The following is a 22,189-nucleotide window of genomic DNA, read 5'->3' on the forward strand; positions in this document are numbered from 1 at the left end:
TCAAAAAACTTGAAAAGGAAACATACAATGGTGCTTTTTTTACGATATTTCTCAGCCATATTTTTTTAGTTGATTGAACTGGTCTCTGCGCTCTAGAATATGAAAAAAGCTGCAGTTTGATGTGTGATACATCTATATTAATATCATTTTTTCATACAAAAAACCAAAAAAATGTTATACCTCGTCTAGCAAGTCCCCTTAATCGAAGCAACCAGTGGGAGGAAAGAGATATGTACTTTCCGGACAGGAGCCTAGACAACCAGTGGAATATGCTGTACTGATGAGACCATAAGGAGGTCGAAACTGCAGTCTTCAACTTTTTACTGTTTCACTCCTAAACGTGAAACGTCTTGTGTTGCTCCGTGGATCATTTAGTTATTGGAATTTGTGCAAATGAAATTGTGTGTCTCTTTGGTTGCCTATATTGAGCGCAACGACCATTTTTTTTTCTGACACAAGGAGACATTTGCAATTGTGAAATTAGTGAAACGATAGTAGCATAATAAGCTAGGGTTTACATTTCGTTCCATTATTATAATTTCAGTTAGTAAAAAAACTACATCTCATAAATGTTACACGATTTACAAGAGATCGCTCATTTTTGATTAACTTGTTCCATCCTTTCTGAACTGACTGTACAGATCAAGATCAAGGTAAAGGCTGAACGTGACAAATGACTAATACTTGAAATGACAGATAAACATTAGTCGACGTAAATCTTGTAGGAAACTTGCCTGTGACTCCCCGTGCTGTGATAAATTAAGTGAACAATGGCTTGGACTAATTACCAAATTTTTCTAGCTCTTGTTATGGTTATAACAGGCAGCATCAACACTTTGAGCACAAAGTACGTATAGGTTATGTATTGCGGTTTGTTTTTTTAAATAAAACCCTCTGATAGGTGGGCGGATGGAATTCAATCAAAAGGAAAAAATGATGATCTCCACGTTTTTGATCACCCGTTTTTCCAGGCCTCTTGTATGTTCATCGGGGAAATGCTTTGCCTATTTACTTTCAAAATACTCTACAAAATTTACAGCCTGAGAGCCGTAAGTCACACTCACATTTCTTTCCATTGAATAAAACACCTACTTTATTCATACTAGGATGGCTCAGAAGACGTCAAAGAACTAACTCGAGGTAACCGGCATTTCAGTCCATTTGTCCTTTTTCTCCCCGCCATGTGTGACATGACGGCCACCTCAATCATGTACATCGGCCTCAACTTAACTTACGCTTCAAGTTTTCAAATGTTCAGAGGATCCGTCATAATCTTCGTTGGACTTTTAAGCGTTGGCTTTCTAGAACGGATTTTAAAAAGGCGAGAATGGGTTGGAATTTTCTTTGTCATTATTGGCCTAGCTGTTGTCGGAGTGGCAGATTTTGTAGCCAAAGACACGAACGCTGAAAATCATGGTCGAAATGATATCATCACAGGGGACTTGTTGATCGTGATTGCCCAAATTATTACGGCCATTCAGATGGTGGTTGAGGAGAAATATGTAGCTGGGTTAGATATCCCTCCATTGCAAGCTATCGGCTGGGAGGGATTTTTCGGGTTTACGGTTTTGGGATTGTTGCAGATACCGTTTTATTACATCAAAGCGGGGCCCCCGTTTACTAATAACCCCAACGGAACGTTGGAAGATGCAATTGATGCGCTCATACAAATTGGGAATAGCTGGCAACTGGTTTTCGCTATTTTAGGTAAGTTTGTTAACTATTTATGAAAAAGCTATGAAACGGTTTTTTAATAAAAACGTTTTTTGATTTTATTTGTTGTGGTGTCATTATGTTTTGATTTTTTGAGCTACAAAGTGTTGTGTATTTTTCGTATGAAGTAATTTATTTTATGCATTTGTGTGTTGACAAAGTTAAAACGTTAAATAATTATTGCCTAATGTTTATCCAGTTCTTATTTAAATATTATTTTTATCAGATTGTAGATAAGATTTGAGTGCTCCCTGTTATCAGGTTTTAATTTCTGATTCATATTTTTATTTTATAGGCCCGATGTACACACTAAGTTAAAACTAAGGTTAGAATAAATGCAACCAGTTATATCAGTAGAATGTGATGTAATATAATTTTGATTGACTTCAACTAATAAGGAAGTTAGGATATAATGCTGTTTTTTTTTTAATAACATGTATAGGATAAACCAGTTTTGTCATTGTAATGGAGACATTTAAATGTTGTACACTTGTGGTTTATGAATCGGCCTTGAGGTTTTCCCATAGGCTTTCAAATTTTCGCAAAAAAAAAACAGTATACAATAACCTTTTACAAGCAACGCCGAACATGGAAATTCCGTGGTTCACTCCACAGTCGCGCGTGTGCAGCGTTGCCACGCCGTTTTGCTTGCTATCGGTAGATTCCTTCGATGATTTTCGGTAAATTTCGGCGTTTTTTCGGTAGATTGGTTTTTTGTGATAGAAAAAGTATTACACATAAATAATACGATTTTTTGTCATATATGAAGAAGATAGAAATATTTTGTTATTAAAAAGAAACAAATAAAAAATAAAAACCGAAATATTAACATAGATCATTTAAAAAATATATATAGGTAAACATGCTAAAGGTAGTAGGAACATTTTGTTATTAATAAAAACACAATCAAACTATAATATTCCCCTTATTTATAGCCTCAGCTGCTGAACTGTTTCGGGGATATACCGAATTTTGTCCAACTAATTAAAAAAAAAATCCCTTTTAATTATTACGCGCTTAAAAAGAGTAGATATTTGGCGCTATCTGTAAAGATGTATAGTGATTACGCTGGTCCGTAATGGAGGGAACTAAGCAAATCCGCAGAACTAAATTTATATTGAAAAAAATATTAGGAAATGAAATTATATAAAAAAAAAATATTGAAAATTTATAAATACATTAAAAATAAAATTTTCTTAAATTATCGTAGACTTTTCGGTAGATTTGGGGTTTCAATCGGTAGATCGGTAGCCAGAGCCCAAAATCGGTAGATCTACCTAAAATTAGGTAGAAGTGGCAACACTGCGCGTGTGATCGCATTATGGCTGTGAGTAGTATTATACATTTTGACTTTTTTTCTTAAAATGTGTAGTCATCTTTTCACAACAAGAAACTTAAAACGTGTTTAAAATGGTAAATTTGTATAGGGAAATATCGATTTTGTAATTACGCTCCGCCCCTCTGTCTGAGAACGAATGAAAAATTCATCACGACTGAGACGGGGCGGGTGGGTGGGGCTTATATTTTGCCCTTTTTTTTTTTTCTTAATCTACATAGCCTTCTTTTCATAACAAGAAACTCAAAACATGGTTAAAATGGTACATTTTTGCAAGAAAATATGGATTTTGCAATTATGGGGCCGAGCCTAATTCCAAAATCGACATTTCCGTATACAAATTTTCCATTTTAAACCTGTTTTAAGTTTCTTGTGAAAAGAAGTTCACACGTGTTGAAACAAAAAGGCAAAATGTAAGCCCCGCCTACCCGCCCTATCTCAATTCTGATATTTTTTTTATTCGTCGTGTGCCGCGGGGGAGAAGCTTATCCGCAAATACTTATTTCTTTACAAGAAATTAAAAACATGTTTTTGAGTATCGTGTTGTTCAAAGAATACTACGTGTATTAAAAAAAATAATAAAGTCAAAGATTACTTTATGAAGATTATAATAAAAAAGCAAAATGTCGCAAAATCAAATTTTATAATTTTTCGGAAAAGTGGAATTTATTGTACAATATCAAAGGCGAGGTAAGTTCTGTCGAAATAACTTGCGATCAATTTTTTTGTATCTGTTGTGGGTTTACTTTTTACAATTTTGTAATTTTACACGTATTTTTTAACAACTTCGTATTGTTTCTCGTTCAACCCTTTCTTTGTTAGTCTATGATGATGTTAGTGCTTTGCGCTATTTCCACATTAGATATTTCGCCTGAAACAGTAATTTTTTTAATGCACAATTGCACAATAATTGAAAGATAAATCAATCAAATAATATAATATAATTGATACCAAGCGTATTTGCATTATTTCATTATCTGAAATAGTAATATTGTTTATTTGATCAGTTCAATTCCCTGTAATACTTATAATAGTGTCGGCGACAATTTGAAACCTAATCTCAATATTATGGATATCATAACTTTTAACAACGGTAGTGTATAAGTTTCTAAAATATCAGTGTTGGAATTTTACTAATTATTACTGTTATTTGACAAATTGTGGAAATATCTAGTAAATACTTGTGATAGTATAACCCACATAACCTATTTATAGCAACTGAAACAAAAAGATTGTTGTCTCTGCTAAGAACAGACTTGTAGTCGTGTCGTCCGTCTAGTGATTAGGAAGCCGATTTAGTGTGTTGCGTTTAAAAAGATAAAAATGTTGATTACATACCCAATCAAAATTTTTATACAAGTCATCAACATCTTCATGTTCTCATAATTTTTAATCGAGTCGTCGTTGGAAAGGATTTAGAATGTCGGCGATTAAACCACACTGGTAAATGTAAAAAGATGACAAATGTAGTAAAACCCTATAATATACGAATCTCCTGAAAATTTAGAAGCAAATGACGTTTCTTTGTCATTAAGTTTTGTTTACGATTTTACAAGGAAAATTGTTACAAGTTTAATTAATTTTATTAAATAAATAAAATTATTATTGTCTAATTAACAATTACTTTTTCTATTTATCTGCTAGAAATTTTTTAAATTTAAATACCTATTTAATCTGCAATGTATAGCAAATTTTCTTTGACATTGTACGGCAGAAAAATTACCAGTCTCATGCAATGCTTATCTAATACATCAGTTAAGGTCCTCTCATCTTATTTCCGTCCGAGTAAGTTGGTATACTTTTAAAAGTAAAATAGATCTGGGTACTTTTGTAGTACCACCTAATAATTTACGGGATCATATTTTATATACAGTCAATGCATTTTTTTTTTAATTTGATAAGATGGGTGCAAACATTTATTTAGTGATTACAACATACTCTTTATTATTTATCTCCACCAAAAAATGACATCATCTCAAAAAATTATTAAAGAAATATTATTTGAAATGTGATTTTCCTTGTGGTTTAGTAATAGGTGTTAGATCTCACAATTGCTTGCAAAATGATGAATGAATCGATTTCTGACCAGACAATGATGTTATGATTTGAATTTAAAATTACATTTCATGTAACAAAGTTAAGATATGTATTTATGTCCACAAAACGAATGAATGATGCATCTTAAAACTATCATAAAAACTGCTTATTCGAATTCATCGATGTTTTAAAGAGATAACGACATAGTTTTGATAAACAAAGAAAAAATACAGGGTTTCTATAAATGATTATAGGGCCGAAGTAGGTCATGAACAGGTGCCGCCTCTCACTTTTGAACCTTATTAAATGCCCAAGGACGCACGACAAATACCACACGCATCTGTATAGGTTGCCCAAATGTTTCATATCTTTTTAAAAAATAAAACTAATTCATTACAATAAAAAAAACAAATTTATTGTGGTTAAATATCAGAGTAAATGTTAAAAATGGTCACCATTTTGTTCAAGGCACATCTTCACTCTCTTTTTAATTTCAAAAACGTTCTGTAATTCTTTCGTCACTGCCCATTGTTCAATTTCATGTTGCAACAGAAACTCCTGACTGCTGAGGAAATTTTGTTAAAGATGTTTGCGAATTCTGCTCAAGTCGTCTCAAATCATCAACAACTTCCTCAGATACTGAAGGTCTCCCACGAGATTTCCCTTTGTGGACACTGCCAGTTCGAACAAATCTGTGAATTACATCTCTAATGTGAACCTGTAACGATGTTTCTTGAATTATTAAATCACGGCATTTAGCCAGATATTCTTGCTTACAAGCGATTACAGAATACACAACTCTTTATTTACGGAGTCCCATTGCGATAACAAGACAGCAATGAAAGTGTCTTGTTTAATAGAATTTTCACGATCTTCTCTTCCTAGCATAAAAACAAAATTTTCGTACGCAAGCACCAAGAGTTTGAAAACGACGACTTTAAATGACAGGATACAAATGACATTAATGACAAGTGAGAACTCTCATAATGAGGCATAATTTTAGCGAAACGGAATTTTTGCCCTTTGAATCATTTATAAAAACCCCGTATTAATACATACATTCGTCTCGGTTCATTCTTTGTTTTAGGTTTTAATATTACTTGACGAAAACTTGTCTACTTAATAGAGTGTGTTAGTTGAAATTACAAAGTCATATCATCAGACAGGATAATCTGAAATTTTATCCTGCTAAAATCAGAGGATGCATTTTTCCCTCCATTTCCTTTTTAATATGTCAGTCAATTGAAAAGAATGAAGTATGAAACCCAGTAACACAAAGAAATCTCTAAACTGCAACATATACTAGGAGAAAGCACAAAAAGACGATCAAAGACAGCCATGGATTTGTGAAGATTTGTTTGATAGAATTTTTATCCAGTGATTGGAAATAATTCATTTACAAGTAATGCATTACTTCAATTCAATTCCCTTTCAAGTAATGAGTAATTGTATTGCATTACTTTTCAAAAAATGTAATCAGTAATTGCAACGAATTACTTTTTTTGAGTAATTCAGTCACTTCTACAAATACTTTTTACTCAAATTTTGCTCAATTTTGTTTTGTTTTTCTCTACTAATCGTTTACCTGACCTGCTTCGATTATTATACCTGATTCGTCCCCACAAAGAAAAGATTAACCCAGTAGAGAGGTAAAATCTAAAACGAGTTTAGCACAATTTGTTAAGAAAACAGGTTACCATAATATACATAAGCTCTTCATCATTTTAAGGGTCAGCTAAATGATCTTCCCGCATAAAGAAGTACATATAAACTTTTGCCCAAGATTTGCCAAATGTATACGAGTACATTTTCCATTTAAAACATGTTTTAAGTTTCTCGTTGTGAAAATAAGTCTACACATATTAAAACAAAAAGGGAAAATATAAAACCGCCCACCCACCCTTTCTCATTTGTGATGATTTTTTTTATCGTCGAGAACCAAAGAAGCGGGATTTATTAATTATTATTTCTCTATAAGAAATTACCACGTAAGACATGTTTTTTATCGTGTTATTCAAAAAATACTATGTATATTAAGAGAAAAATTTAAGCCAAAAAGTAAGCCCCACCCGTATAGTTTTTGCAAACTATCACCGGACAGTGGAGATCATAAAAATTAAGCAACAAAGACGACACTAATCGGAGTATAACGTACCGAAAATTATGACCCCACCTCTTTTAGCCGGTCACCGAGCGGTTTACCTAGAAAATTCTAGTAACGATACTCAGGACAAGATTCGTTATTACGTTTTCTACATTTCTAGTTGGTACTTGATTGTAAAATAAATGTTTTATTCTTTTATACTTGTACATTATAATATTAGCATAATCATTATTAACGGTAGAATTATAAAACCAGTGTAAATGTTTTTATCATTAGTTCAATAACAGGTGGTGAATACGACGTGGGTTGGGATTTTGTTTCTATAACGATAAAATATCGGTACCGATAAAATGTGGTCGCCTTTTTCTTTCGCATCTGAAATTTATATTTTCGTCCTTGTCATTTATCGCTTCGTATCGTATGGGTAGAAAGAAAACCCCACCCCTGGTGACGCCCCGAATGCAAGGTAGTAGCAAGGAAGATTTTATTTGTGGTAGGGTCTTAGTACGTACCGCCTAATTGCGGTTTTCATGGTTGCTTAATTTTTATGATCTTCCCTGTCCGGTGGGAGTTTGCAAAAACTATACCTGCCCCGATCTAAATAGTAATGAAGATTTCATTCGTTGGCAGATCTAGGGGCGGAGCCTAATTGCAAAATCCATATTTCCTTACAAAAATTTACCATTTGAAACGTGTTTTAAGCTTCTAAGAATTAAAAAAAAACATCACAATTGAGATGGGGAGGGTGGGCGGGGTTAATATGTTGCCTGTTTTATTAATATACATAGTATTCTTTGAACAACACAACACTCAAAAACATATTTTTTATTTCTTGTAAAGAAATGAGTATTTTGCAGTTAAGCTCCGCCCCTTTGTTCTTGGCGAATAGACTTCTTTTCACAATGAGAAACGTAAAACATGTTTAAAATGGAAAATTTGTATAAGGAACTATCTATTTTGCAATTAGGCTCCGCCCCATAACTGCAAAATCCATATTTCCTTGCAAAAATGTACCATTTTAACTATGTTTTAAATTTCTTGTTATGAAAAGATGGCTATGTATATTAAGAAAAAAAGGAAAATATAAGCCCCGCCCACCCGCCCTATCTCAATTGAGATGATTTTTTTATTCGTCGTGAGCCGAAAGGCGGAACTTAATTGCAAAATCCTTATTTTTCTACGAGAAATTAAAAACATGATTTTGAGTACCGTGTTCAAAGAATTTGAACAACTTTGCTTATGTATAATGAATTACTGTTGTTACTGAATAATGAGTAATTGCAATGCAGTACTTTTTAAAAGTAATTGTTCCAATCACTGTTTTTATCTTATCAGATTACCATCAATTTGAAATTGATGTGAAAATGCAATGATCTAAGACAAACTTTCAATAACGTATAGCTATCTTTGATAGTGTTTTTTATTACTTTCTCGGTGAAAGCGTTATATCGCGTTTATATTTTGCGGAAATGACACCAACTTTTTCTTTTCAAAACTTAAATGATAATGATGATAATTTCATCTTTTCATGGATATAATATTTAATACGTAAGTATCAAAGTGCTTAAAAAACATAAATTCTGTCAGTTTTACCCCAATATCTCACTTATTCGAAAAGATAGTACAGGATTGAAATTGGGAAAGATAAAGCCTAATCATTCCCGCCAACAATTCGATGAAGTTGTTTAAATTTTATAGAATAATATACTCCCGTACTTGTGGTTTATGAATCCGCCTTGATTTTTATCACATTTACTTAACTACAATTTTTGTGCAATATTTGCCACGTGTAATCGCTAATGCACGTATCGAATACATCGTAGTCGAATGGTGAAGATGACCTTCGTCGAATATTTTTCTCACACTGTATTTGATATTACATATATTTTGTTACTTGTAGGGGTTATAAAATAAACAGAAATTCGCAAAATGCAATTCTATAATTTTTTGAAGAAACTGGATTTATTTCATTGTACTTCAGGGGAATTGTAAGAGTTGATAAATAAGAAACAAATTGGTGGTGTTAAACAGGGATACCATCATTCAAACATTACAAAAAATCCATTTAAGACACCATCATACTTAGTGGAGTGACTCTTGACTAACATCTGCGTTAAACACGCTATTCGAATTTTGAATATAGTTCCCGACTTTCGAAAAAATGTGCGAGTTTACTATGAACACACAATTTTTTATACCAATAAAATTTTACAATATAAGAACTAAACCCTAAATTATGTAACGGAAGCATCTTTAAAATATTCGTACGTGATAAACAAATTTTTATGCTAACATGTGGATTTGTAATATAGACTTTCAACCGTATGACATAATTTCATTTAATCTGAGCACCCAGCCAAGTGAATCTCTGACGAACAACTATTTTCTTGAGTACAACCCTGACATTAACGTAAATTTCAAAGTGGCACACCTCAGCTCGCAGATTAATGAGGCTCTATACTAGGAAGGTTGTTCGAGCATTGTTGGCCTAAATGACACTAATAAGCAATAAATGTTTGTTAGTATACAGAAATAGCACGCGAAGGATACAAGCTATTGCTTTAAGTTGAATGGAAAATAAAACAGAAACTGTAATTTTGAGGATAATGTTCTTTTATACCACAAAACAACGTAAAATTGAATGTAAACACATTTAGGACTTCATGTCGTGTATCTTCTGGGTAATAAATAAATTTACAGTTTGTATAAATTAGGTGTTGATGTGTAGTAATAAAACTAGTGGCAACAAACAAACAAAATTATCTGTGTACATTTTTATTTACAGGTACAATCATATCCATAGCATTCTTTAATTTTGCCGGCATCAGTGTAACCAAAGAAATATCAGCAACGACTAGAATGGTCCTGGACAGTGTTCGTACGATTATTATCTGGATTGTGAGTTTAATGTTTATGGGACAAAAATTCCACTGGCTTCAGGTACATACAACGCTTGCAATAATATTTTGGTAAAACCCGTAAATTTTCAGCTATTGGGATTCGTGGCGTTGCTGTATGGAATGTGTCTGTACAATGGAATTACATGCACTTTAGTTTTTGTAAAAGTTCGCGCTCTTTTTGTCCGTCTGCGGTATCGAAATGTGGAAGAAGATAGCATAATTGAAAATCGAACGGCTGATTTGCCAGACGACTCAACTCCAGCGTGACTTATTTGTCTGTAGGAATAATAAGACTAATCATTGTGGACACACACAATATATAAAATAATGGGAAATGTTTATAGAAAAACATTAAGCATATTTAAAATATTATTATTGTTCAGAGTAGAATATTTTTATTAAATCTGTATTACACTGATATATTTTTTATGATTACCACTCCAAGATACCTGGTATGTACTTGTCAATCAATTTTTCATAATATGGCCATAATTTTTCAATATCTGGGATTTCAGTGCTTTTAGTGTATAGATCGTATTGACTGAAAACAAAAAACTTATTGAAGTTCTCTGATAATACGGCGGCACACTTACTTAAAAGTCAAAACCCATTTCTTCACCTCCTCTTCGTCCTCCTTGGTAGTTAAATGCTGATAATTACCAGCAGAATGCCACGGGTAAAAACTGTGGAACCTGATCATGTACAAAGCTTCTTTGGGTAAAGTGGATTTGTTGTGTAACAACACTCTATACAAGTATTCGTCGTGACCCCAAGATAATAACAACTTCTCCAAACCGCAGTTGGGTTTATACATTCCATATTTGGTACTTTAACAAAAAAAAAAAAAAAAATCAAAATTGCTGAATTTAACTTAACCCTAAAACTATTTACTTGTATTTGGGATTGTTTCCATCAACGTTGTCAACAAACGACGTGTCCCTGTAAACAATATCGTTGTCCCATTCGCACCCAACAACGAAGGTATCGCCCACGACAGCCCACTGAGGTTCACCATAAAAAGCCATGACTTTTCCCAAGTCGTGGATTAATCCAGTTAGATGGAACCAGTCCTGGGTTGGATAATCTCTTCTGATTCTTTCAGCCGTTTGAAATGCGTGGACGATGTTGGGGAGGTCAACATCTGGGTCACTTTCGTCAACCAAATCATTTAGACGTATTAAGGCGTCCTTAATTGTGGACTTAAAATGATTGAATTTTGTCCAGGAATCTATTTTTTCTGAAATTATACACAAAAAATAATAAAAAAGACGGGCTCAACCGGGATTTGAACCCGGGACCTCTCGCACCCAAAGCGAGAATCATACCCCTAGACCATTGAGCCGCACTGTGTTTGTTGTAACTAATTTTGCAAGATATCGTAATTAATTTAAACATTGACATTATTGTTACAATTTTAAAATTTGTTTCCAAAAGTAAAATAATAAGTAGTTAAAATATACACGCACATTTTTCTCGCCGATATTGTTTATTATATTAATAATTTGAAAGAAGAGATATAGATTCTTTAAAAACTTAGGAGGAAGTGAAAAATAAACAAGGTAAATAACCATCCCCTGACAAAGATATTTTTTCAACTGAATTTGGGTCATCGTTTTGTTTATAATTTCCAGATAGATGTAATATAATTAAGTATACCAATCTGACAAAAGCATTTGATAGGGTAAATCATTGTATGCTGTTGGTTGAACAAACTTGAAATGTTTAGTTCTTGTAATGATTTGATATTATTGAAATCAATGATCATAAGGAAAAAGCAATACGTTGAGTATGGTGGATGTAATAAATCATTTGAAATTGATGTTAATAATGGAGTTGCTTAAGGCTCTAATTTAGGTCCTCTACTTCTTACCATCTTTGTTAATGATGTAATAAATCTTGATCCCAAAAGTTGTATTTATGCAGATAATCTTAAACTAGTTTATGTAATAAAGTCTACTCAGGATTGTCTGAAGTTGCAGTCGAGTTTGATTATTTGGTTTCATAATAATAAACTTGAACCCAATATCCATAAGTTCAAACTTATGAGATTCACAAGCAAAGTGGAGAAACTGCATTTTTTTAAATATAAATGGCTTGTCGTTATAAGTACCTATGTAATGAATTTAAGGATTTAGGTCTAACTTTTGAATACACGCTTTCTTTTGTACCTCACATCCAAAATATTGTGAACAATTCTTTGAAAACTTTAGGGTTTATCAGAGAAATGGAGCAGACTTTAAAGACAAAGTTTGAAATTAGAACAAACACGGACAAGTTGATCCAAAACTAATCCCAAAAGGTCAGTGGCATTACTAGGAAAATTTTAAATAGGGGCTACTATTAAATTAGTGGCATTAAGCTTATTTACATAATATAATAAACAAAATATTGAAAATAGTTATTTTTTATATCGAAATTTGTCAGTTAGATAGTTTTAATATAAACGCAAGAAATTTTGGACAACGAAACTGTTACTCTTTATTTTTATTTAAATTTTTGATTTGCATATTCAACCAAATCCCTCATTGCATGGCTTTTGCTGGACCATTTTATTCTTGTTTTTTTTTATTTCTTCTTTAGCTTTTCTGGTATAGACTTTCAGACGGTAAACTATCATTCTTGCAGTAAATTTTGTTTTGCTGTTGCAGCATGTTGTAAATTGTATTGAGTGATAAGTTATTATTCTTTAAATAATCTCTCAAATTACATAATATTTGCTCTACTAAAATTGCTATTTGGAAGGCGTTCTCTGAAGCGTAATGTAAAGCACCAGTTTTGTATTCTTTTAATGCCACAAATTTTGCATTAATTTTCATTACAATTCTTAGAGACCAAAGCAACAATACATTTTTTGCAAAAATTTTCCTTTTTTATCAAGCTTTTAAAAACGTAGTCTGTGCACCTGTACAAAGCATTTTTTTCTCTCAAAGAAAGTTCTTTTTTCTTCAAATTCCAATTTCTAGGTAAAGCTAAATTTTCTTTTCCTTTAGGACATCGTTTTCTTTTCTGTTATTATTTTTAATATAACTCAAAAAACCAACTAAAGGTGTCGTTTTGTCGATTTCGTCACTTGAGTTTTTTGAAACGTCCAAATATTGAGAAACTGATAAAAGTTTTAAGTCATGTTTAAATTGAATGGCCGTAGGGATGTCTTGACCGAATTTGGGAAAATACATTTTCTAAACAATCTTGACAAAATCTCGATGTTAATAAATATGAGTATTTTTTTTTTCGTTCAAAAACAAGTTTTGCAGGTCTAAAATTGATGTTGTAGGCAGTATAACATCTGTTTGAATAGGCTTCCAAACTGCTTTTCCAAATTTGTCAGGAACGACTTTTAAGTTTAAAAACAACTTAATGAACTCTTGAAGGAATTCTATAGTTTCCCTATAGACAGCAATATTAAACTTGCTCAAGGCCAAAATAGTTGATCTAGAACTAATCAACTGGAACCACCTATGTACAACATCAATAAAAACAGCTGTCGTTAGAGAAGATTTGTCTTTTCTCTCCTCTTCCACATCAAGTTTTATTCCACAACTAACATTTCGATTCAAAACGTTTAGAGAATTTGACACCTTCATTTTGTTAAAATGGTTAGATTGTAGATCCACATTTAATTTGTTTGCTCCGAACATTTTTTTAATTTTTTCCCTTTTAGATCAATTTGATCCTTTGTTAATCTATTTGGCAAATTTTTCCATAAATTTGCATTACACACTTTTTGCAAGTATAATTTTTGGCTTGCGATTGAACGTTGATCGGAATGGCTCATTGTCTCTTAATTCAATTTGGTCTACCATCGTCGTTCTGGGCGGAAGCTATGTCGACGGCGTGTCACGAAATCGATGTCCAGCAAAGAAGATCGGTGGAAAGACTTCGTACCAGGTTTGGAATGGCAGAATACCAACTGTGGTCTACTTTCAGAAGTTTGGATGTAGGGCATTTGTTTTGAATAAGACAACAACTAAGGGGTAGCTAGACAACAGATCAAGAGAAGGAATTTTTGTGGGGTATGCTGATCTATCAAAGGCGTATCGAATATGGCTGCCGGATTCCAGAAAAATCGAAATAAGAAGAAATGTGAAATTCATAGACAACGACCAGAAGTTTTCTATCGAGAAGGATATCTAGCGCGATTGGTTTGATGTAGACATTGCTAAGAAATCCGTTGAGGAGGTTGAGCCGCAACCTGAACCGAATCTTGAAGAGGTATTCAGGGGTCTTTCACCAGAATTAGGTGAAAACGATGTTCAAAAAGAAGAAACTACACCGGTTCGACGACCGAGACGTCCGAGAATCATCAGAACAGAGTGGATTGAAGTGAAATCCTTAATTAACAATAATTGGTATTTGGTAGACAGGCCAGGCGACAGACAAGCGTAAGGCCCGCGTGGTGGCTCAAGAGTTTGGTACGAAACCTGAAATAGACTTTCACGAAACGTTTGCTCCTATGGCAAGATTGGCTTCTATACGTGTTATGGTTGCAGTAGCTTTCTCTAAAGACGTGAAGATTCCGCAACTTGTGTGATTCGGAAAGAGCTACGAAACCATCAAATTTTAGCTAGAAACAGTATTTTTGTCGATTTTTATTAAATCTGAACTATATTTCAACATTTTTTGATGATTCTGAGCGACGAAACACACTTAGAGCATGCAGAATCGTCTCAGATTAGGCAAAGGAGACGTTTGGGTCAATTTTATGCATTCTGACGTTCGTAGATACAAGAAAATTGTTAAAATTTTTCAGAAACGCCACTTTTGAAGCGTTTTCTTGTAGTTTTAAGCCAATCAGAAACCCTACGGGCTCGGAAAGATCAACGAAACCATCAAATTTTAACTAGAAACAGTACTTTTGTCGATTATTATTAAATCTGAACTATATTTCAACATTTTTTGATGATTCTGAGCGACGAAACACACTTAGAGCATGCAGAATCGTCTCAGATTAGGAAAAGGAGACGTTTGAGTTAGTTTTATGCATTCTGGCGTTCGTAGATACAAGAAAATTGTTAAAATTCTTCAGTAACGTCACTTTTGAAGTGTTTTCTTGTAGTTTTAAGCCAATCAGAAACCCTATGGGCTCGGAAAGATCAACGAAACCATCAAATTTTAACTAGAAACAGTATTTTTGTCGATTTTTATTAAATCTGAACTATATTTCAACATGTTTTGATGATTCTGAGCGACGAAACACACTTAAAGCATGCAGAATCGTCTCAGATTAGGAAAAGGAGACGTTTGGGTCAATTTTATGCATTCTGGCGTTCGTAGATACAAGAAAATTGTTAAAATTCTTCAGAAACGTCACTTTTGAAGCGTTTTCTTGTAGTTTTAAGCCAATCAGAAACCCTACGGGCTCGGAAAGAGCAACGAAATCATCAAATTTTAGCTAGAAACAGTATTTTTGTCGATTTTTATTAAACCTGAACTAAATTTCGACATTTTTTGATGATTCTGAGCGACGAAACACACTACAGCTTACCTGAATGGAATTATCAAAGGGAAGATCGTTATGGAGGGTCCGAAACATTTAGAAGAAATACTTGACCACATCGTGAGAACCGAAGAGAAGAAAATGATAATCAGAGAAGAAGCAAGAAAGATGATGGAGCAAATGCGTAAGGGCGACGTGGTTTGTGTACTGAACATGGGTCTTTACGGTCTACCACAAGCTGGCAGAGCTTGGAACGATCGATTGGATGACGAACCCCGAAGTCTTGGAGCGGTTCCATCCGAGACAGATCCTTGTGTATACGTCGTCCAGGCATCGAACTTCACAAATTTTATAGTCATAGATTTGGGAGATTATGAGTACTGTCTAGGTACTGAATGTACAGAACGGACAATTATTTAGCTATTAGCCAGAGGGGATGCAGAGACGATTTACTTGAGAAATTTGTAATGAGTCATTGCAATCCGGGTCTCTACACCGTTAGAGTTGAGGATTAATTTGATGAAAGACGGAGTAGAAGACGTTTTCCCGAAGAATATCCCTTATCAAGAACTCATCGGCGGACTGATGTATTTATCTATGGCAACTAGACCAGATATAACACATGCGGTAAGTTACCTCAGTCAATTTAGCAGTTGTTTTAGAGAGTCTCATTGGAAGGCCGCGAAAAGGGTCTTATGTTATCTTAAAGGGACTAGAGATCTGAATCTAGTGTACTCAAGATGCTGCCTGGGGCAGTTGTCTTGTTGATACGAAATCTTATACGGGATATGTTTTTCTAATCGACAGAGGTTGGGCATAATATGGCGCTAACTGATGCGGCCAAAGAGGCCATTCACATGAAGAAATTACTGAAGAGTCTCGGTGTTAACCTCGAGACGATAATTTTGAAAAATGATAACATTGGTGTTGAAAAGTTATCGTGAAACCCTGTTTTTCACGCTCGTTCGAAGCACATATATATACGATATCATTTTATTCGAGATTGTGTGAAAAAGAACGAGATCGTGATTGAGCACGTCGCTACTGAGGAGATGTGCAGCGGACATTCTAACCAAAGGACTTTCAATTCTAAGCATGAAAAGTGCATACAAGGTTTTGGGATGAGACGCGATGGAGTAAACTGTGCTTATAAAGTAGTTGTGGTTTTTTGGTCATGTGTACATTTATTTCATCCCTTACATACTTTTAGGTTGTCAACATAGTAGGCATTGCAGACGTTTTGTTGTTATAAAAAAAGTACTTTCTACTACTTTGTGTTATGAGATTTTGTTCAATTCCTTCTCTATTTAAAGTTCCTGCAAAAATAACAAACAATAAAGGTCCCAAAACCGAACCCTAGGGTACGCTGGATTTTTATAGAAATTTTGACGATCTGTGTCTCCTGTACTGTACAAAAAGTGACCTATTTCTGAAATATGACTCAAAAAGTTTCACCATAGCTATTTGTGCAATAAGATAGGAAAAGTTTTTCTTTTCACACAACGAAGTCGAGATCAAAAACATGTCGTGAATGTGGAAAAACACTTCGTATCAAATTGCACACAAGATTTTGTAAAATTAGGTAAAAAACTCTTCATTATAAATTTTATTGAATAATAAAGTATCAAGTCCCTTTCAATGCAATAAATTTGTTGTCATGGAAAATGCAAAGAAACAATGCAACATTTTGCAATTTTTCAACGTTTGAAGCGTTTTTGGTGTTTTTTGCGGTAAAAATGTTGGAAGATGATGTTGCATCAGCATCTTTTGATGTTGAAGAATTAGCCACACTGGCACGCAATTCACTATTGTCCGAGAAATCAAAGGAAAAATATAAAAAGGCGTAGGAGTTCGAGAACTGGTGCTTGGAGAAAAGAGTGCAAGAAGTGGATGAAGAGGTATTATTAGCATACTTCGAACAGAAATCACGAATTTTGAAAGGTCCTACTTTATAGAGTATTTATTCAATGCTACGAGCAACACTTAGGGAATGTAATTATTATTATTATTATATATATGTAAGTCAACGGGTGCAAGACCCAATTACAGACTTACAAAAGAAATGGGTAATCAGTAGCTAAAATTACTACTTTATCCCATAGGGAACGTTATTTATTTTTTATTTTATTTTATTTAAACAACAAAAATATCAAAATCATTCTGACTCAGATTAAAATTATTGGTCATTTGATAAACAGGCGAGTACTTTTCAACATCTATACGCGGTGTAGGCAGATAGAAACAACGGTGGTCACGAGAAGAAAGTCTTGGACAATAGATATAGAGCTTGCTGAGAAGATTAGAACAGTCAACTTGTGAGCACATTAGATTTCTAAGAAAGTTTAATGAATAAGAAGTGCATCTAGTGTTTAAATCCGTAAGTTGAAATCGATTTAAAAGAGAGGTTTGGGGTGTACCTCCTATTGGATATGTACCATCTACTCTATATGCTAAATATTTAAGAAAACGGCGCTGAATTTTTTCTAGAGCGTCAGTGTGGTTTTGATAGAAAGGGGACCATACTATACTTGCATATTCCAACCTAGAGCGCACTTAAGAAAAGTATAAGATTCGCAAACATTCCAAGTCATTGAAATTGCTGCCAAGCGCAGAATAAATCCAAGGGATTTCAGAGCAGAGATGTTGTTAATATGTGCTCGAAACGTAAGTTTGGGATCGAAAGTCACGCCCAGGTCAGAAAAGTAGTCTACTCTGGATAACACAGCTTCATTTAAAGTATAATCATATGAGATTTGTGAATTCTTATTAGTATAGGACATTATGTGACATTTATCAAAATTTATTGGAAGCATATTCAACTTACTCCACTGCAGGAAATAAAGTAAATCCGTTTGCAGTAATAGACAGTCCTCATATCTAGCTATATCTCTATATATCTATAGATCCATCTATAGAAGAGAGGACCTAAGACTGAGCCTTGTGGTACGCCACTAGAAACAACAGACGTCTTGGACACATGCCCTAAATATTTTACAATCTGAAGCCTGTTAGGTAGATAAGACTTGATTAGTTCCAGGAGAGCGACAAAGAATCCAATATTGTTCAACTTAACTAATAGAATTTTATGATTTAACTTATCGAAAGCTTTTGAGAAGCCCATGTATGCAACGTCTACTTGCAGTCTCTTATCTAAAGAGTCAGACACAAACTGAGTAAAAGTACATAAGTTGGAAGTAGTAGAACGGCCATACACGAAACCATGCTGAGATTCGGAGATCTTATTACGAATGTTAAAAAGAAGAAATCTATGCAGACAAGTTCAAAAACCTTAGCAAAGTTACAGATCAGCGAGATAGGACGGTAGTTCTCTATCACACTTCTTTTACCTTTCTTAAAAATAGGAGTTACTCAGTTACTATGATGGATAATTTCCAAATTTCAGGAAATAAAAGAAGATCGAAATTAGAAACTATGTAAGTTTATAAAGCCTTCATCAAAAGAAAATCAGTGGGTGAAGTTGCAAAGAAATGGAGCGTATTTACGGTTAAGTTACGCTTTATCTAAAATTTGATATTTCTGTAATAAATTTTTTTCTTTTAATTTATAAGTTGTGTTGATTGTCCACGTGAGGAACTGACATTTCTTGATATTAAAAACATTAAAGATATGCAATCTTTTTTTCTCATCGAAATTCCAAGGACAAAAACCAATGTAAGAAGTCTGCAACTGTAGCTGAGTCGTATATTGAAAATTCCATTGAAAACAAATTACGAATATCTTCAAAAATAGTGGGCGAAAAGCAACAGTGTAGTGAAAAAATAAGTGAAACATTTAAGAAGGTATCAGAAGAATCAATACAAAACCATGATGGAAATGTCTTCGATGCGAATGATAAATTGACCTGTTAATTAAACTAGAAATTGTTCTAATTTTGTAGTTAACATATATAAAAATTAGATTTTGATATCTTTTTGTTTTATTTTTCCACTCTAGTTTGTAAAAATTTCACTTTTCCAAACCCAGATGAATGTGGAAAACTTAAACAATTAACAACCGAATTTTACAAAATATATAATTAGAAAATCCTACTACTTTTATGTTTTCTCGACGTTTCATGGCCGCTACGATACGAAAACATAGGTCTTTCGTTTCCGTCTGTCTGTCTGCCGTTTGCTGTCCGTCCGCGTCTGTGTCGATTTTTATTAGACGGGATAATCTTCTAAACTACCTGATCGATTGTTATCACATTTTGTACGTATATTAGAAATATTGTGCAGATGATAAAACGCTGCCCAAAATTTGTCTGATCGACCCCACCACCAATGCGATGACGGCATCTCTAAAATTTACAATATTACATCCAGATTTTTGTAGAAAAAACCTTGCAAACGTTTTAAGGTTTTCAGAAACATGGTAAATCGTTAATCAAAATTTATCCGTTATGACCCACCTAAAGAGTGATGACACCATCTCAAAATTTTGCCAAATAAATCTTACCTAAAATATGCAAAATATGATGAGTCTTGTAATTTATCATTCTATTCATATTTTTTAAAATTGCTTATATATGAGGTCCTCAAAAAAATGGCAAAATTAAATTTTGTCATTTTTCGAAAAAGTTGGATGTGTTTTATTGTACTTCAGGGGCGAGGGAAGTCCTGTTGAAATAACCTTAGTATAAAACATCAACTTGCTTGTGATTATCTAATGATTCACATAAATATTGTGTAATTATCACTAAATTAGTTACAGTGGAACTCCCAGCCATAAAGCTATGTTGGTGAAAACAGATGGTATTAGCAATGTGGCTATATATTCTGTTATGTAAGATAATTTCAAACATTTTACAGAAATTGTTAACTAGAACGATCGCCACTTTTGAAAATTGGTTGTATGTGGGAGATTTTCCATTTCGAAGGAAAACACACAGTGCCAAAATTTCATTAAATATTATTTTGAGAGGATACTTGAAGGACGATGCTCCCAAATACACACCTAAGTTTTCAGAACAATCGGTCTAATTTTGTCGGAGATTATCAGATTATCTGAAAACGTCGAAATAACATGAAATTAGACATTCATCAAATGGACTCTTATAATACTTCTATACTATTCATTCGGAAAGTAAAATTAAATTACAGGAATGTGTGTAAGATAAACATGATTATAAAGCTGTTTCATACCTCTGATTACCAAGTAATCTGGTGTAAGAGACTGTGGTAGCATGTTTTCAGGTTATTGGCATATCGTGTGTTATATTTCATACTTTGCATATGATGAAACATGAGATATTTTTTCTTTCATAATTTTATTGAATATTAGTATTAATATTAGTAGTTTCGTTTAGTAAAAAAAATCCATTTATCAAGTATTTTGGAATAATTGAATAAAAAAAAATACCACCCTGAAAAATTTCGCAAAACCGTTCACTATTGACACATGATGTATAAATTAGTAAAAAAAAAAAAGACAAATAAACGCAGAATTAAATTTAATTTAACAAAATAACAGAAATAGAGCGAGAATTTGAGAGACGTATGTAAGAGTAAATGGAATTGTTTTCGCGTGAAAATGTTTATTAATTGCCAAACTGATGAAAAACACTGTTTACAACAACAGCCTCCTTTATTGTTTTTTTAAGAAAATATCGTACTTAGTCTGTTTCTGTTATTTTGTTAAATTAAATTTAATTCTGCGTTTATTTGTCTTCTTTTCTTTGCTAATTTGTACATCATGTGTCAACAGTGAATGGTTTTTTAATAAAATAACGATCACTAGTTAAATTCATAATTTTTAAAGTGGTTTTGCGAAATTTTTAGGGTGGCCGGTTTTTTTTGCCGGTCAGTGTATTTTATATGTATCTATATTTTAGAAATAATCATAAATTATTGCCAATTTTCCAATTAGAGTATTGTGAAGTCGAAACTGTTACCTACAATTTAAAATAACGGATGTTACAGCCTTGCGGCATCGGCTACCAACTGGAAAGAAGAACATAAAACTGATTTCTAATTACGGGGTCTCGAGTCGTACGCAAAACCAACGAAAGTGTTTATTTTTGGGGTTATCAGTTTCACCAGTTACAAATTATTGACGATAATGTTGGTACGATCTATTAAAGGCCAGTGAATAAAAAAAGTCGCGTACTTTTACTTTTCAGATATTTTAAATTACTTGAATAATGCAAATTCGAAATGTCGCTTTTAAAATATACCCATAAAACGTAAAGTGATAATTAAGCAGTTTATTAATGTCAATCTAATGATGTAATCTGAACAAGCTGTAATTCCCGATGAGTAAAAAAATCCTAACCTTGAACAAAGGCGACAGTTTGATGTGTATGCATTTCCTTGTATGTTTTCCTCACTCTTTCTTTGATGGGATCATTTTCATCGATGGAGTAATCGCGGAATTGCGCAACTGGTTTTTTTGCGAAGGCTGGTTCCGGACGCAACAGTTCGGAAGGATCGATTACTTTAACCGGACTACTTTCCTAAACAAGATTATTCACTTTTAAATTAATAAAAAACGTTTAAAAAATAAGCAAGCTTTCTAGTCTAGTATGCACTTACAATAATCACACTCATTTTGTGCGAGAGGAGAAAATTTTGAAAACTTCACTTGTAACTTCACAAATCGATTGACCGGATGGTGCTTTAAATCCATTTATTTAAATCCGGTCTTATCATTTAATGCGAAAA

The 22,189-nt window shown here is 33.3% G+C and overlaps 2 protein-coding genes and 1 non-coding gene across 3 annotated transcripts; 1 reads left to right on the top strand and 2 right to left on the bottom strand.

Moving 5' to 3' along the window:
• The first annotated feature begins 657 nt into the window (after positions 1–657).
• Positions 658–10,508, top strand: Tango9 (Transport and Golgi organization 9). The gene is made up of 5 exons (XM_064067819.1): positions 658–847; positions 902–1,049; positions 1,107–1,707; positions 9,976–10,130; positions 10,181–10,508. Exons 1-5 carry the CDS (start codon positions 771–773, stop codon positions 10,355–10,357), a joined length of 1,158 nt encoding a protein of 385 aa, XP_063923889.1. The 5' UTR covers positions 658–770; the 3' UTR covers positions 10,358–10,508.
• Positions 9,974–22,169, bottom strand: LOC135138007 (inositol oxygenase). The gene is made up of 5 exons (XM_064067820.1): positions 22,061–22,169; positions 21,801–21,981; positions 10,982–11,327; positions 10,684–10,917; positions 9,974–10,631 (listed from the first exon to the last, which is right to left on the bottom strand). Exons 1-5 carry the CDS (start codon positions 22,073–22,075, stop codon positions 10,523–10,525), a joined length of 885 nt encoding a protein of 294 aa, XP_063923890.1. The 5' UTR covers positions 22,076–22,169; the 3' UTR covers positions 9,974–10,522.
• Positions 11,361–11,432, bottom strand: Trnap-ugg (transfer RNA proline (anticodon UGG)). Its single transcript has one exon. It is a non-coding gene; the product is annotated as a tRNA-Pro (tRNA).
• Positions 22,170–22,189: the final 20 nt, after the last annotated feature.

Source organism: Zophobas morio, unplaced genomic scaffold, assembly GCF_036711695.1.
Source record: "Zophobas morio isolate AGI-343-1 ecotype UQ-CSIRO unplaced genomic scaffold, CSIRO_AGI_Zmor_V1 ptg000030l, whole genome shotgun sequence".
Classification (NCBI taxonomy): domain Eukaryota; kingdom Metazoa; phylum Arthropoda; class Insecta; order Coleoptera; family Tenebrionidae; genus Zophobas; species Zophobas morio.

Excerpts from the sequence above, each read along its gene's own strand:
- Tango9 (XM_064067819.1), top strand. The coding sequence starts at position 771 with ATGGCTTGGACTAATTACCAAATTTTTCTAGCTCTTGTTATGGTTATA. Across the intron at positions 1,708-9,975 it reads ACTGGTTTTCGCTATTTTAG|GTACAATCATATCCATAGCA; the intron begins GTAAGTTTGTTA and ends TTTTATTTACAG. Across the intron at positions 10,131-10,180 it reads AAAAATTCCACTGGCTTCAG|CTATTGGGATTCGTGGCGTT; the intron begins GTACATACAACG and ends GTAAATTTTCAG.
- LOC135138007 (XM_064067820.1), bottom strand. Across the intron at positions 11,328-21,800 it reads AACTGTCGCCTTTGTTCAAG|AAAAAATAGATTCCTGGACA; the intron begins GTTAGGATTTTT and ends GTATAATTTCAG. Across the intron at positions 10,632-10,683 it reads AAATGGGTTTTGACTTTTAA|TCAATACGATCTATACACTA; the intron begins GTAAGTGTGCCG and ends TTTTGTTTTCAG.